Source organism: Trachypithecus francoisi, unplaced genomic scaffold (genome assembly GCF_009764315.1).
Source record: "Trachypithecus francoisi isolate TF-2019V2 unplaced genomic scaffold, Tfra_2.0 Lachesis_group12, whole genome shotgun sequence".
NCBI lineage: Eukaryota > Metazoa > Chordata > Mammalia > Primates > Cercopithecidae > Trachypithecus > Trachypithecus francoisi.
The window spans coordinates 111,558,065-111,573,658 of record NW_022681457.1 but is presented as its reverse complement, the minus strand read 5'-3'; the positions used below and the strand labels follow the sequence as shown (position 1 = coordinate 111,573,658).

Here is a 15,594-nt window from a genome sequence, read left to right as displayed (position 1 = left end):
GTTCAGTAACAATATGACTCAGTACTGCAAGATCTTGATGCAGTATTTCAAAGACTATTTCTAGTAAGTGAAAGAAGCTTTCAGTAATGCTTAATTAAATGACTTGGCACTGAGAAGAAGCTATAGACGCAAATGGGTGGCCTATGGCTATTATCGACTTCATTACTGGTACTTTATCTGTATGCATAGAAAGCGTTAGCATAACTGGATCTAATCTAGGTAGTGTCCCAGACTCCCCCTAGGATCAAACTCTTTGGTTTCACACATTATGAAGATTGAAATGCTGTAGGTATTGACATAGACACAGAATCTGGACATGACCATGTTACCCTCTGCCATATAATCAGAGACATTACTGAAACTAGATATTGGCTTATTGGAAACTAGAAGCAAATAGAATGCCTGTATAGCTCTACTATATGAAATAAATAATAGTTTCATTTATTGGATGCATCAATACTCAGGGCATGTTTGGAGAGGAACCTATTGATTCTTTTTCTTTTTTTTTTCTCTTGAGATGGAGTCTCACTCTGTTGCACAGACTAAAGTGCAGTGGCCAATCTTGGCTCACAGCAACCTCAGCCTCCCGGGTTCAAGCAATTCTCCTGCCTCAGCCTCCTGAGTAGCTGGGATTACAGGAGCACACCACCACACCCAGCTAATTTTTGTATTTTTAGTAGAGACAGGGTTTCACCATGTTGGCCAGTATGGTCTCCATCTCCTGACCTCATGATCCACCCACCTCGGCCTCCTAAAGTGCTGGGATTCCAGGCATGAGCCACCGTGCCCGGCCCCTATTCATTCTTTGATGGAGACGGCATGCGAGGATCACTTTATAAAATCATAGAAATATTTTTTCTTCCCACCCCAATCCAAACCATTACCATGCAACCTGGTGTCAATGGAAGTTGAGGCTGTTGAGACAGAAATAATTAATAAATCTTTATTGGAAGCTAAATGTGAGGATCGACCTGAAAGACACACATTGACAAAGTGGGTGTGTCCCAAAATCTGTTACAAGTTGGAATGCTTTTGTGAGAAAGGCTAAAAGACGGGAATGGGACTCCTCATATCAGTGTTTTGTTTGGTTTTTGTTTTATTGACCTGGCAAGGCTAAATAGAGTTGTTTTTTGAATTTGCTTTTTCCATTGGAAGGTATAATACAGAGGCTATGATCATTGGCTTTAGATGACAACACAACAGGCTAAAACATTTTCCTTGCAAGACAACCAGCAAACCTTCATGATCAGAATCAAATCAATGTCCTTCTCACTGTCTGTAGGTGAAGTTTTCATCAGTACTTGAAGAGTTTGAGGCACTCCTGAACTCAGGATCAGATTCTTTACTCAGGGGCGGATGTAACCCAATACTAAGACCTTCCACAGGTGGTTAATTGGGAAGCCTGCCCAGTGTGACCTGCAGGTTTTCACCGGCAATATGCAGGTGCAGATATGACAAAGAATAACCATAACCTTCATGTCACCCCCAGCTGGTTAAGAATGGGATCCTTTTGACCCTTTCTCTCAAGAAACCAAGTTACTCATCTTGTGTGGCAACAAAATATTTGGTCTGCTTAACAGGGAAAGAGATTATGTAAAAAAAAAAAAAAAAAAAAAAAGGATTTTTATTATGAAATGAGCAAAGCAATGGGAATAAATGTGAGATTATCGAAGGAGGTAAAGGAAGACAAATATTTTGAAAGGAAAAATAAGGAGGATTACATAAATTGTTTTGAAAGACTCATCCTTGGTCATAAGGATCAAAACCAAAGCAGTATCAGTGCAATGTTGGATAGATTCCTCCTCCACCCCCTCAATAACCCCCAACGTGTTTACCAAGTCTTCGTTCTCTCCCAGGATCTCATTAAAACACCCAGCTCAACCCTGCCCAGCCTCCACCCTAACTTCTCTTTGAAATTTTGACATGACTTTATTACAGGACTATCAGGTTTCTATGCGTGCTGCACAGTAACTTACCCATATTCTGAGACAGCAGGGTTTGCAGCAAAGAGTTTAATGATCACAGGGTGGCTGAATGAGAAGCTGGGAGGAGATCCTCAAATTCATCTCCCCAAGGAGTACTCGGGGTTTTCAGGGGATCATGGATAGCAAGGGGCTGGAAAGTTGGTATATTTTGGTGGCGGTAAGAGATATGAAGTCATCAGGATGTCAAAACTGCATTCTTTGGTGAGTTGGTGCCTTGCAGGGCCCTTCAGATGAGCTGGCATCAGTAGTTTCACTGACATGCAGAACCTGAAAGAATATGTCAAATGAAAAAGTTAATGTTTTACAATGTTTAAATTGTTGTCTGCAGGGCAGTTAAGGGGAACTGTAATCTAAGGTCTACATGATTTTGGGACAGCAGGCTGCCAGCAACCATGAGGAAGAGGTCAGAGAGCAAGCTGACCTCATGATGAATGCTGAATGTGCTGCAAGCTTGGTTTATTTTTTGTTTCTCCCCCTCCCTTCTTCTTTGATTAAGTTTATAAAGTTTATAGGTATGATTTCAATTTCTTCCAGAGAAGCCTTAACCTAAGCCCTGAGACCACTCACACCCTGAGTGGCACCTGTCTTCCACCAGCACGAGCGAATAAACTGCTACCTTAGGTGATATAAAACCCACAAGACCATTCGATACATAGTGTTTTGTTGGTTTTTTTCTGATGTTGTAGGGACGACTCCTCTGCTTTTATAAAGCTATTTTTAACTATAAGTCATTTTTATAATTTTGATGTGGCCAAAGACTCCTGACAACACTACTTTCAGATTTTATTTTTTCTGTCTAATGCCCAGAACAGATCAAACCCTTCCATGCCTCCAACTCAGGACTATGCAGGACACATATTAGTAAAATTCCATCATTGTTGGTGGAGTTCATGAATGAATGAATTTTTTTTTTCAACAGAGTCTCCCTCTGTCACCCAGACTGGAGTGCAATGATGCAATCTTGGCTCCCTGCAACCATTGCCTCTTGGGTTCAAGCAATTGTCCTGCCTCAGCCTCCTGAGTAGCTGGATTACAGGCACCCAGCATCATTCCAGGCTAATTTTTGTATTTTTGAAGAGATGGGGTTTCACCACGTTGGCCTGGCTCGTCTTGAACACCTGACCTCAGGTGATCCACACAACTTTTCCTCCCAAAGTGCTGGGGTTATAGGCATGAGCTACTTCACCCGACCTTGAATGAATGAATTCTTGACTTCCACCCTATCCCTAACACTGTCAATTTCATGATTCATGAATTTAGTATGGATATCTGATATGAATGGATATCTGACACAATCCATTAATCTGAAGAGAGCCAAAGACACAATCAGGATTAACTGGGTGGAGCTTCAGAAATCCAGTCAGATATCACTTGTTGACTGGAAGCTAGCAGTGGGTTAAGTCAAGGGCCCCTACCCTTAAATAATTAACTATATACCTTTTTAATTATTATTATTATTATTATTTTGAGGTGGAGTCTCGCTCTGTAGCCCAGACTGAAGGGCAGTGGCATGATCTTGGCTCACTGCAACCTTCGCCTCCCAGGTTCAAGCAATTCTCCTGCCTTAGCCTCGCAAGTAGCTGGGATTACAGGTGCACACCACCACACCCAGCTAATTTTTTGTATTTTTAGTAGAGACAGGGTTTCACCATCTTGGCCAGGCAGGTCTTGAACTGCTGACCTCGTTATCCACCCACTTCAGCCTCCCAAAGTGCTGGGATTACAGGCAAGAGCCACTGCGCCCAGCTGAATGAAATATATTCTAACTGCCACAGGGTTTTTCTCTTCCTCTAGCGGCTGAACAAGCACTGGCCCTAAGATAAGCAATATTGAAATGATCGCGGCTCATCCATCCCAGATTCTGACTAACTGACCCCCTGCTCCACATGCCATGACTCCAGCTTTGATTGGACAAGAGATTGATTCCAGTAACTTTCTCCGGATGAGAGACCTCTGGCCACTGACTGGTTCTGACCACTTGAAAGAGACTTAGCACACGAGCGTCTTCGTGTCTCTGATGCACCCTTTGATGTAGGGGGTATAGCTATAATGCACTGAAATGTGAAGTCTCGGTGCAGCGTGGTGGTTCACACCTGTAATCTTAGCACTTTGGGAGACTGAGGCAGGCAGGTCACCTGAGGTCAGGAGTTCCAGACCAGGCTGGCCAACACAGTGAAACCCTATCTCTACTAAAAATACAAAAAGTAGCCAGGTGTGGCGACATGTACCTGTAGTCTCAGCTACTTGGCTGAGGCAGGAGAATCGCTTGAACCCGGGAGGCAAAGGATACAGTGAGCTGAGATGGTGCCATTGCACTCCAGCCAGGGTGACAGAGCAAGACTCTGTCTCAAAAAAGAAAAAGAAATGTGAATTCTCCACCCCAAAGTGAACATGGGAGGTAAGCCACGTGTATGTTTATTCAATATGCATGTGTAAGATCTCCTTCATGAATACTCAGCCCATTTCATAACCTATTGAGTGGGTACACTTGCTAGCCCACTCAGCATAAATTCCTGCCTCATCACTTCCTCCCTGGAAGTACCAGTGAAGGATCTTTTCTGAAAGCTGCACTTTCCAGCCTGAGGCATGGCCAGCCTGCAGGCCATAAACTACAGAAATATATCTTTTTTTTTTTTTCTTTTTAAGTAGAGACAGCGTTTTGCCTTGTTGTCCAGGCTGGAACTCCTTGGCTCAAGTAATCCACCCAGATCTGCCTCCCAAAGTGCTGGAATTATAGGAGTGAGCCACCTTCCTTGGCCTATAGAAATAGTTTTGTTTTTTTTTTTTTTTAAGAGGGAGTCTCGCCCTTTGCCCAGGCTGGAGTTCAGTGGCATGATCTTGGCTCACTGCAATCTCCGCCTCCCCGGTTCAAGTGATTCTCCTGCCTCAGCCTCCCAAGTAGCTGGGATTACAGGCATGTGCCACCATGCCCAGCTAATTTTTGTATTTTTTAGTAGAGACGGGGTTTCACCATGTTGGCCAAGATGGTCTCGATCTCTTGACCTTGTGATCCACCCACCTCGGCCTCCCAAAGTGCTGGGATTACAGGTATGAGCCACTGCGCCTGGCCTAAAAATATATGTTATAATAAAAAAGCACCATGTGTGGTGTCTCATGCCTGTAATCCCAATACTTTGTAAGGCTAAGATTGAAGCACTGATTGAGCCTGGCAGTTCTAGACCAGTCCTAGACCAGTCCAGGTAATATAGAGAGACTCCAGCAACATGAGACCTCCAGTACATGTTGAATAGGAGTGGTCACGTGTAGATGCTCATCACAGCACTATTCACAATAGCAAAGACACGGAATCCACTGGAATGCCCATCAGTGGTGGACTGGATTAACAAAATGTGGTACATATACACCATGGAAACCTACACAGCCATAAACAAGAACAAGATAATGCCCTTTCACCAAGTCCTCTTCCTCCCTTTGCAGCAGCATGGATGAAACTAGAAGCCATTATGCTAAGCAAACTAAAGCAGAAACAGAAAACCAAACACCACATGTTCTCACTTATAAATGGGAGCCAAATATTAAGTATACATGACATAATAATGGAAACAATAGATGTCCAGAACTACTGGAGAGTGGAGGGTGGAAGCAGGGTGGGTATCAAAAAACTAGCAAAACTGGCTGGGCATGGTGTCTCACACCTGTAATCCCAGCACTGTAGGAGGCCAAGGCTGGTGCACCATTTGAGGTCAGGGGTTCAAGACCAGTCTGACCAACATAGTGAAATGCTGTCTCTACTAAAAACACAAAAACTTAGCAGGGCATGGTAATGCAAATCTGTAGTCTCAGCTACTTGGCAGGCCAAGGCGGGATAATTGCTTGACCCTGGGAGGCAGAGGTTGCAGTGAGCTGAGATCAGGGCACTACACTCCAGCCTGGGTGACAGAGTAAGATGCTGCCTCAAAAAACAAAAAACAAACAAACAAACAAAAAAATACCAAAATTATCTGATAGTTTGTCTACGATCTATAGAACAAACCTGCATCTGTCTTTCTGAAACTAAAATACAAGTGTGAAAACCTGTGATTTTCAGTGATTGGTTAGAGAGCTGACAAATCACCATCTCTTTAGAGTCACCGACTAGATTTTGGCTTTGTCATTTTGGGGAGGTCACGGTTTCCTGTTTGCTCTAGTTTGTTGTAGATACAGATCTATATTTTTGCACTGAAGGAAGAATGATTTGCTCCAGTTTTCTGTCTGGCTTGTTTTGATTTGGACTGAATACATTCCCTTGGTGAATCTTCACTACTAGGTTGCTGCTTTCTTCTTGTCTTCAGGTGGTGGCTTAAGCTCAGGTTTACCTAAGTTTTAGTAAACCACGAGAGTGCTGCCAGTCCCAAATGGGAGTCCCAAAGAGATTCTCCTGGCAGTGTAGGAGTGCTAGCTAGGTCAAGCCCAGGTTTTCCTGTGTTTTGATAAGGAGAGACGGGAGGTGATAGGAAGATGTCTCATTGAAATGAGTTAGTTTCCAAAAGGATGTCTATTTCCATTAATGTGGGCTGGAAATATTTAGAATGTATTATCCACCTAAATGATTTTAGCAGTATTCTGAAAGAGAAATTGGATATCTTTACTGGACACAGTTACTTTAATTCAGTAAACCCCACTAGTCACCATGAGGACAGGTCAGTGCCCTGGTTTTCCTGTTTTTTGATAAGGTGTTACAGGAAGGTCTCTCACTGAAATGACTTAATTTCCAAAAGGATGCATATTTCTATTGATGTGGGCTAGAAATGTTTAGAATGTATTATCTACCTAAATGATTTTAGCATTTTTCTAAGAGAAATTGGACATCTTTACCAGACACAATTATGTGAATTCAGTAAAACCCACCAGCCACCATGAGGACAGGCAAAGGTTGGTGATGCCATGAAGCTCCCGCTAATACACACTATGGCCATTCCCTTCCAAGGCAGGGGCCGCACCTTTGTGCAGTGAAGCCCTTTCCTGACATGGCCAATGATCAGGAACAGATTCTCCCGGATCTGCCCATGAGGAGTGAACAGGGTCTCAGTATCCAGGGTGCAGAAGAGGGTTGACTCAATGGCTCATCATCACTGCCCACACAGAATGGTCCAGGTCCCAGGCATGCATCTTTTGTGGATGAACCCCGTGAACAACCACAGGAGAAAGTAAGGAACAGATGACTGGAGAGGTAAAGAATGGACATAAATGAATCAAAATAATCAAAGTTTAGGCCAGGCACGGTGGTTCACGCCTGTAATCCTAGCACTTTGGGAGGCTTCCTTGAGGTCACTTGGGGTTAGGAGTTTGAGACCAGTCAGGCCAACATGGGGAGACCCCATCTCTACCAAAAGTACAAATTCCCTTGAACCCGGGAGTTGGAGGTTGCAGTGAGCCAAGATCGCACCACTGCACTACAGCCTAGGTGACAGAGCAAGACTCCATCTAAAAAAAAAAAAAAAAAAAAAAACCAGGTCAGGCTCGGTGGCTCATGCCTGCAGTCCTAGCACTTTGGGAGGCCAAGGTGGGCAGATTACTTGAGGTAGGGAGTTCAAGACCAATCTGACCAACATGAAAAACCCCGTTTCTATTAAAAATACAAAATTAGCCAGGCATTGTGGTGCCTGCCTGTGATCCCAGCTACTCGGGAGACTGAGGCAGGAGAATCGCTTGAACCCGGGAGGTGGAGGTGCGGTGAGCCAAGATCACACCATTTCTCTCCAACTTAGGCAACAAGAGCGAATCTCTAAAACAAAAAAAGACAAAAACAAAAACAAAAAAAAAAAAGAAAAGAAAAAACAACAACAAAACGAAGTTTATTTGGATTCCTTTATTTCCTGCAGATGAACCTAAATCACAGATGAACTAGCATCTCTTTTTTAAATTCATCAGTAGCTAAAGATTTCTGATGTATAAATTGCTAATACAGGCTAATCAATCATGAAGGACAGCAGAGACTTTCTATTTAGGTTCTCTCTACTTCCGAAATCTCTTTGTATCCATCCTTGCTGAGATAACTCCCTCACTCTAGAACTTCAGGTTCTATTTCTGACTGTCTAGGACACAGGTCCCTGAGTCTCATTGACTCCATTCAACCTTTTTCCCAGTGCTGCCCCCTACTGGTTTTTGTTTTTTTTGTTTGTTTGTTTTTTCCACTCACAGGAAGCACATGCCTGAAACAAAGGATTCTCTGCTCCGTTTATAACGCACCTATAGAACTGGCACAGCGGCTCTTGCCTGTAATCCCAGAATCTTGGGAGGCCAAGCAGGAGGCTCGCTTGAGTCTAAGAGTTTGAGAACAGCCTGGACAACATGGGGAAACCCTGTCTCAAATTTTTAAATAAAATTTGTAAAATAAGGAAAAAGAAAAATAAAAGGCATCTATGTCCCAGATTCTAGTTTCCAAGTGCCTGGAGAAAAAGCTTTTTATACCTCCACCCCACTAGGCAGGGCTTCTCCAGAAGCAAAAACTGAGCTCCAGTTGCTCCATGGGCGACGTGCCACAGCAAGGGCAGGAGATGGGACCGAAGAAGACCCTGTTGGGCTGCCTTACTTCCCTCAGTGTACGCATCAGCTCAGCCTGAAGTGGGGTGAGGAGCTCCCAAACGACACGACCCCTGTTGTCAAGACTCTCCCGAGGGGCAGGATATGTTTCCAGGCTCAACTTGCTCAGCCCGCCTGTGTGACGTAGCAGGTCCTTCAGAGTATCCATGGAGGTGTCATTGTCGTGAAAGCAGAAAGTGGTGAGGTTGGAGCAGCGACTCAGGGCAGGCAGGATGACCCTGAGTTTGGAGTTCCCAATCCCACAGTCCACTAAGAAGAGGGTCTGAAGAGTGGCAGCAACTTTCTCTAGCAGAGCTCGGACGGGCTCAAGACGGATGAAGCGCAGCACACCGTGACTCAGATTCAGCTGCTTCAGTTGACTGAGACTTGGGTACTGGGGCAGACACTTCAAGTCCTCTTCCTCTAGGAAGCCATAAGTTAATGCCAAGGTCTCCAAAGGGCTCTTGAGGCACCTGGGGAGAGCTAGAAGTTAGTTCTGGGCAATGATACCAGTTAGAGGAGGGTGGTGGGAAATAACCTCAAGGGAAGAGCCTGGTTCACCCAAACACAAGTTTGTTCTCATCATCTAATCACGGTCCTCCTGCAAGGTGCTGCCTGGTGAGGACTCTGATCAATCAGGGGCAGTCCCATTTTAGGCTCAGTCCTTTCATCATCACTCATGTGATTGGTTCAAGGCCACAAAATCTCTAACGCCTCTTTTCTTCATCTTCCAGCAGAAAACTTCATCTCTGGGCCACAGGAGCTCAGTGGAAGACATGCCCAAAGAATTGACCTGAGCAAGGTCTAGGGACATCAGTTAGGGCTGCCTGCCTTCAGAGGTTTCCTGACATGGCCACATCTGCAAACCACCTATCTCTTTGTACCACTCTCATGCCTGCTCCCTCACCTCCATCCCAGAAGCATGCATTTCCCATGTCAATTACCTTTCCCGGAGTTCAAAACAACCTTTTACAGACAGAGAATTAGAGACAGGATCATTCACGTTCACTAAGCTGTGAGGACAGAGCATCTTCTGTGAAATGCACAGGTTGATGCACTTTCTCTTCTTTTATACTCTCCTTTCTGTTGCTTCTTTTTTTTTTTATCATATTAACTTCAAACTCACTTCCTAACAAGGAATTCACAAAAGCACCCTCACTAGAGCTGAACCCCCCACTAACCAGCTCCCTACACGATGTCCCTCTCTGTAGCATCTACCCCTGGTCATCCCTCTGCCCTTACTGGAGCGATCCTGTGATATCCACTTCAGGATATAGAGCACCAAACAGGACAATGCATTCTAGTGTCCCCTTCCCTGTGACATTGCCAGTGGCTGGCACACAGTAGATGCCCACTAGTGTTTACTGTAACCAAAAAAGGCTGTGCTATGGCCCACAGAGAAAGCTCACCATCCTTCCTCACCTCATCAGCTGGTCCAGGTAACCTTTGAAGAAGCAGACCCTTCTTATATAAAGTGTCTGGAGGTAGTCCAGCCTGCGGAACACAGAGCTGAATTTAGCAACTAACTGTTCTTTGCTGTCAGGGCTTGGCAGGTAATAATGACAGCCATCGGAGACAAAGAGTTTGCGAAGATTCCTCATCTGGCTCAGGTAACGGCGAAACTCTATCAAACATGACCAGCACATGTTCCAAATTTCCAACACTTGGATACTGTCTGGGTATACTGTTTCCAATATGTTTCTGAAATTTAGAATGCATGTTGAATAATTCACCACCTTAGTACAGCACAGGTGCACTGAACCTCTTCTGTGCTGGACCCACCCAGAGAGGAAGCTCAGACCTTCATCCAGGGATTTTTCCTTGAAGCAAACATCTATGAACACCTTCAATGGCTGCTTCTCTCCTGCCCTCGGACAGTCCTCCACTGTCTGTGTCTTACTCATGGCCTTTGAGGAGCAGGACAGGGGCCTGGCTCCAGACCATACGGTCCAGAAATTCTCATCAACATCCCGCAAATCCAGCACTTGCAGTTTCCACCTCCTGTGAGTCACATGGGGGAAAAGCTCAGAATGTAGGCAAGTACCCACCCCTGACCTGGGCTTTCACTCCACATCCAGGACCTCAGCTGCTTTTGTCCTCAGTGCCCCTCCTTCTGTCTCTTCTCCATCCCTTTCCCCCTTGGATTCTGCCTGGTCCCCACTTCTAGTGCCTTCACCTTCCACTGGGAGGAAGCAGGTTACTGTTTCCTCAGTGGACCCTGCATGGTGAGCAGTCCTTTCCCAGAGGAGCTGGGCCATGGCCAAGAACTTTCCCAGCTTTCTCACTGGCACCATCAGAAGCCCCCGGGCCACCCTCAGGCTCCCAATTTTTCTGACCCAGCTGTTTATTCCCTGGACACCTGGGCCCTCTCCACCTGGGTCACTCACCTGGGGCGAACCTTTTGGGCAAGCAGGCAATCAATCCCATCCACTACATAATGTAAGATCTCCAGATCAGGCGTCTTCATCAGGGACCCAAGAGGGAGGCGGGGGAAGGGCCAGGCCTGCACCATCACCTTCAGAACCTCACAGCGTCTCCTAATGAAGGCCTCTACGAACAGTAGGGGGAAGAGCTCCCTGGGCAGCTCCTCCAGGACGGAGATGGCCAAGGCCTCTTCCCTCAGCAGGCTCTGCCCTGCCAGCTCCAGTAGTCTGGGTGGGGTCCGGAGGTTCATCCTGATACAAATCTGCAAGAAAACAAATCCAGAGAAAAGACAAACTTGTCAGGCCAGTCCTCTCACACCCTGACTTCTCCTAGGGCAGAAGTCACTACTCTGGCAGGTGTGAAAGGGTCCTTAGTTTACCCCAATTCCATTCTGCAATAATTGGCCACAGAGACATAGTTCTGCCCTTCTGGTACCAGGAAGAGTGTCTTCCAACCTCCAAGGAGCAGGCAAGACCATTCCTACTTCATGAATTTTCATTCATTGCTCCCTCCAACTTTATTAGCTCTGGGAAGTGTTACCAAGGATCTCCAAAGCTCAGCTCCTTTTTTGAGAAAAAAATGTCTTCTCAATTTAAGGGTCTAAAACAATGGTCATGTGGCTGGGCTTAGTGACTCACAACTGTAGTCCCAGCACTTTGGAGGCCAAGGTGGGCGGCTCACTTGAGGTCAAGAGTTAGGAGTTAGGAGTTGTTGGCCAGCCTGGCCAACAAGGTGAAACCCTGTCTCTGCTAAAAATACAAAAAGTAGCCAGGCATGGTGGTGGGTGCCTGTAATCCCAGCTGCTTGGGAGGCTGAGGCACAAGAATCGCTTGAACCCAGGAGGCGGAGGTTGCCGTGAGCCTAGATAGCGCCACTGCACTCCAGCCTGGGCAATAGAGTGAGACTCAGTCTCAAAAAGAAAAACAAAACAAAACAATAAAACAGTAAAACAATGGTAATGGGAGTCTCCTGTGACCCCAAACAGCCTGCAGTCTCAGTTCCCACAGTGAACTTGGCTGGGAGAGACTAAAGGGATTTTTTAAATTAGATGCCATTATGTTCTCTCTAAGAGTAATGAGAGGCAATGTATGGAGGCTCAGAACTGTAATTCCAACACTTCGGGAAGCCAAGGCAGAACAATCACTTAAGCCCAGGAGTGGCTGACCAGCCTGGGCTACATAGTGAGACCCTGTCTCTCCAAAAAAACACAAAAAATAGCTGGATGTTGTAGTGCACACCTGTAGTTCCAGTTACTCTGCAGGCTGAGGTGGAAGGATGGCTTGTGTCTGGGAAGCAGAAGTTACAGTGATCTGAGACTGTGCCACTGCACCCCTAGCCTGGGCAGAAGAGCAACAGTCTGGCTTAAATAAATAAATTAATTAATTAAATAATACCAACTTTGGAATGGAGTCTAGAGAAACAAATGGATCCCACATTCAGAACAAAGACTCCATTCTTGAAAATGGTGCATGAGACCAGTCATGCTGGCTCATGCCAGTAATCCCAAGACTTCAGAAGGCGAAATAGGTTTGCTTGAATCTAGGTGTCCCAGACCAGCCTAGGTAACAAACTAAGACCCCACCACTATCAAAAAAAAAAAAAAAAAAATAGGCCTGGCACAGTGGCTCACACCTGTAATATCAGCACTTTGGGAGGCTGAGGCAGGCAGATCACCTGAGTTTGGGAGTTCAAGACCAGCCTGGCCAACATAGTGAAACCCCGTCCCTATTAAAAATACAAAAATTAGCCAGGCATGGTGGTGCACACCTGTAGTCTCAGTTACTCAGGAGGCTGAAGTAGAAGAATCACTTGAACCCGGGAAACAGAAGTTGCAGTGAGCCAAAATCGTGCCTCTGCACTCGAACCTGGGCAACAGAGTGAGACCCTGTCTCAAAAAAAAAAATAAAACGACAACAAAAAATTAGCCAGTTATGCTGGTGCATGCCTAAAGTTTCAGTTACTCAGAAGGCTGAGAGAGGAGGATTGCTTGGGCCCAGAAGACAGAGGTGGCAGTGAATCAAGATTGCAATATTGCAACACTGCACTCCATCGTGGGTGACACAGCAAGACACTGTCTCAAAGAAGAAAAAAAAAAAAAAGACTTCAGTCAATTTCATTTTTTTTTTAACTGCTTGATTAGGAACTTTGAGGTTGGGCGCAGTGGCTCATGCCTATAATGTCAGCACTTTGGGAGGCCGAGGTGGGGAGATCACAAGGTCAGGTGTTCGAGACCAGCTTGGCCAACATGGTGAAACCCTGTCTCTACTAAAAATACAAAAATTAGCCAGGCATGGTGGTGGGTGCCTATAACCCCAGCTACTCAGAAGGCTAAGGCAGGAGAATCGCTTAAACCCGGGAGGCGGAGGTTGCAGTGTGCCAAGACTGCACCATTGCACTCTAGCCTGAGCAACAGAGCAAGACTCCATCTCAGAAAAAAAAAAAAAAAAAAAGAACTTTGAAATGACATCAACTAAAACATAAATAAAATATTGGGAATGAAGAGATAAAACTGCATTAGATAAAAAATTAAAGCCTACATCTGTTTATCTGAAAAACGGGCAGGAAAATTCTCTGTGCCGCCTTGACCTGCATGTCGCCATCTCTACTGGCTGACTGTGGGCCACAGGAGTACCCTTGTGGAGGTTCCTGACTTACCAGATCTCGACTCACTTTGCAGTCTGCTGGGACCTCTTGGAGAACCAAGCAATAACTCCAGGCACCACAGCTTGGGGTCTCTTCTGTGGATGTTCACAAGGTTTCTTGGATCTGTTTTTTTTCTTTCGTTCTTTTTTTTTTTTTTTTGAGATGGAGTGTCGCTCTTGTTGCCCAGCCTGGAGTGCAACGGTGTGATCTCAGCTCACTGCAACCTCCACCTCCCAGGTTCAAGTGATTCTCCTGCCTCAGCCTCCAAAGTAGCTGGAATTACAGGCAAGCGCCACTACGCCCAGCTAATTTTGTGTTTTTAGTAGAGACGGGGTTTCACCATATTGGCCAGGGTGGTCTTGGGAACTTCTGATCTCATGATCCGCCTGCCTCGGCCTCCTAAAGCGCTGGAATTACAGGCGTGAGCCACCACACCCGCGGCACCTTTCTTGGACCTTCCTAATCCCACCTCCCTTATCAACTTCCAGCTTCTTATTAGAGAGTGAATGCCAGATTGGATTTCTGAGCTCCACCCAGTTAAGTCTGATTGAAGTTTAGGCTTTCAGCAGAATACTGAATGGAATCAGATATCCAATCATGAAACTGAAAGCACTGTAATTAGGGTGGAAGTCAAGAACTCATTTTGATGATTTTGATGTGACCAAAAAACTCCCAACCCTAATACTTTCAGGTTTTGTTTTTCTGTCTAATCTCAGGAATAGGTTGAACCCTTCCCTGTCTTCCACTCAGGACTACCAAGGTCACATATTACTACCACTCATCTCTGTTTGTGGAGTGCATTAATGAATGAATTCTTGACTTCCACTCTAACCTTAACAGGCACCGATGGAAATTACCAGTATGTGACCTTCTTTGTCCTGAGTGCGAGACAGGGAAGCTTTCACTCTGTTCCTGACATTAGACAGAAAAACAAAACCTATAAAGATTAATGTTGGGGAAATCTTTGGCCCCATCAAAATGATCGAAATGGGCTGGGCGTGGTAGCTCTCGCCTGTAATCCCAGCACTTTGGCAGGCCCAGGCGGGTGGATCACAAAGTCAGGAGATCAAGACCATCCTGACCAACATGGTGAAACCCTGTCTCTACTAAAAATACAAAATTAGCCAGGCGTGGTGGTGGGCACCTGTAGTCCCAGCTACTCAGGAGGCTGAGGCAGGAGAATTGCTTAAACTCAGGAGACAGAGGTTACAGCGAGCCAAGTTTGTGCCACTGCACTGCAGCCTAGGTGACAGAGAGAGACTCCATCTCAAAAAGCAAAACAAAACAAAATTGTAAAATGTTTCAGCCAGGTATGGTGGCTCATGCCTGTAATCCTAGCACTTTGGGAAGCCAAGGCAGGTGAATCACGAGGTCAGGAGATCGAGGCCATCCTGGCTAACACAGTGAAACCCCATCTATACATATGTGTGTGTGTATATATATGTGTGTGTGTGTATATACGTGTGTGTATATATATGTGTATGTGTGTGTGTGTATATTAGCCAGGTGTGTTGGTGCATGCCTGTAATCCCAGCTGCTTGGGAGGCTGAGGCAGGAGAATTGCTTGAACCAGGGAGGTGGACGTTGCAGTGAGCCAAGACTGCGCCATTGCACTCCAGCATGGGTTACAGAGTGAGACTCCATCTCAAAAAAAAAAGAAAAAACAAAAACAAAAACAAAAACGAAAACCTACAGATCACAGTTGGCAGGCTTCCAAGTCAACTATCTGGGGAAGGACTTAGGATGCAAGGCTTATATCCTGTCCCTGCATAAATATGCTGATCATGAGTTTCTCAGACTCTTCAAGTACTCAAGAAGGCTTCACCTTCTGACATTGAGAAGGGCACTGATTTGATTTTGATCATGAAGTTTGACTGATTGTCTTGTGCATCATCAAGCATTTTGGCCTGTTCATTGTCAACCTTGGCCAATGATTGTAACCTCTGTATTGTAGCCATCATTGAAGAAGGACAGCTCAGGCCGGGCGCGGTGGCTCAAGCCTGTAATCCCAGCACTTTGG

The 15,594-nt window shown here is 45.5% G+C and overlaps 1 protein-coding gene across 1 annotated transcript; it reads right to left on the bottom strand.

Annotated features, from left to right (window-relative positions):
- Positions 1-7,769: 7,769 nt before the first annotated feature.
- Positions 7,770-11,283, bottom strand: LOC117093291 (PRAME family member 18). Its single transcript, XM_033228290.1, has 3 exons — positions 10,895-11,283; positions 9,930-10,508; positions 7,770-8,980 (listed from the first exon to the last, which is right to left on the bottom strand). Exons 1-3 carry the CDS (start codon positions 11,179-11,181, stop codon positions 8,407-8,409), a joined length of 1,440 nt encoding a protein of 479 aa, XP_033084181.1. The 5' UTR covers positions 11,182-11,283; the 3' UTR covers positions 7,770-8,406.
- Between the last annotated feature and the right edge of the window lie 4,311 nt (positions 11,284-15,594).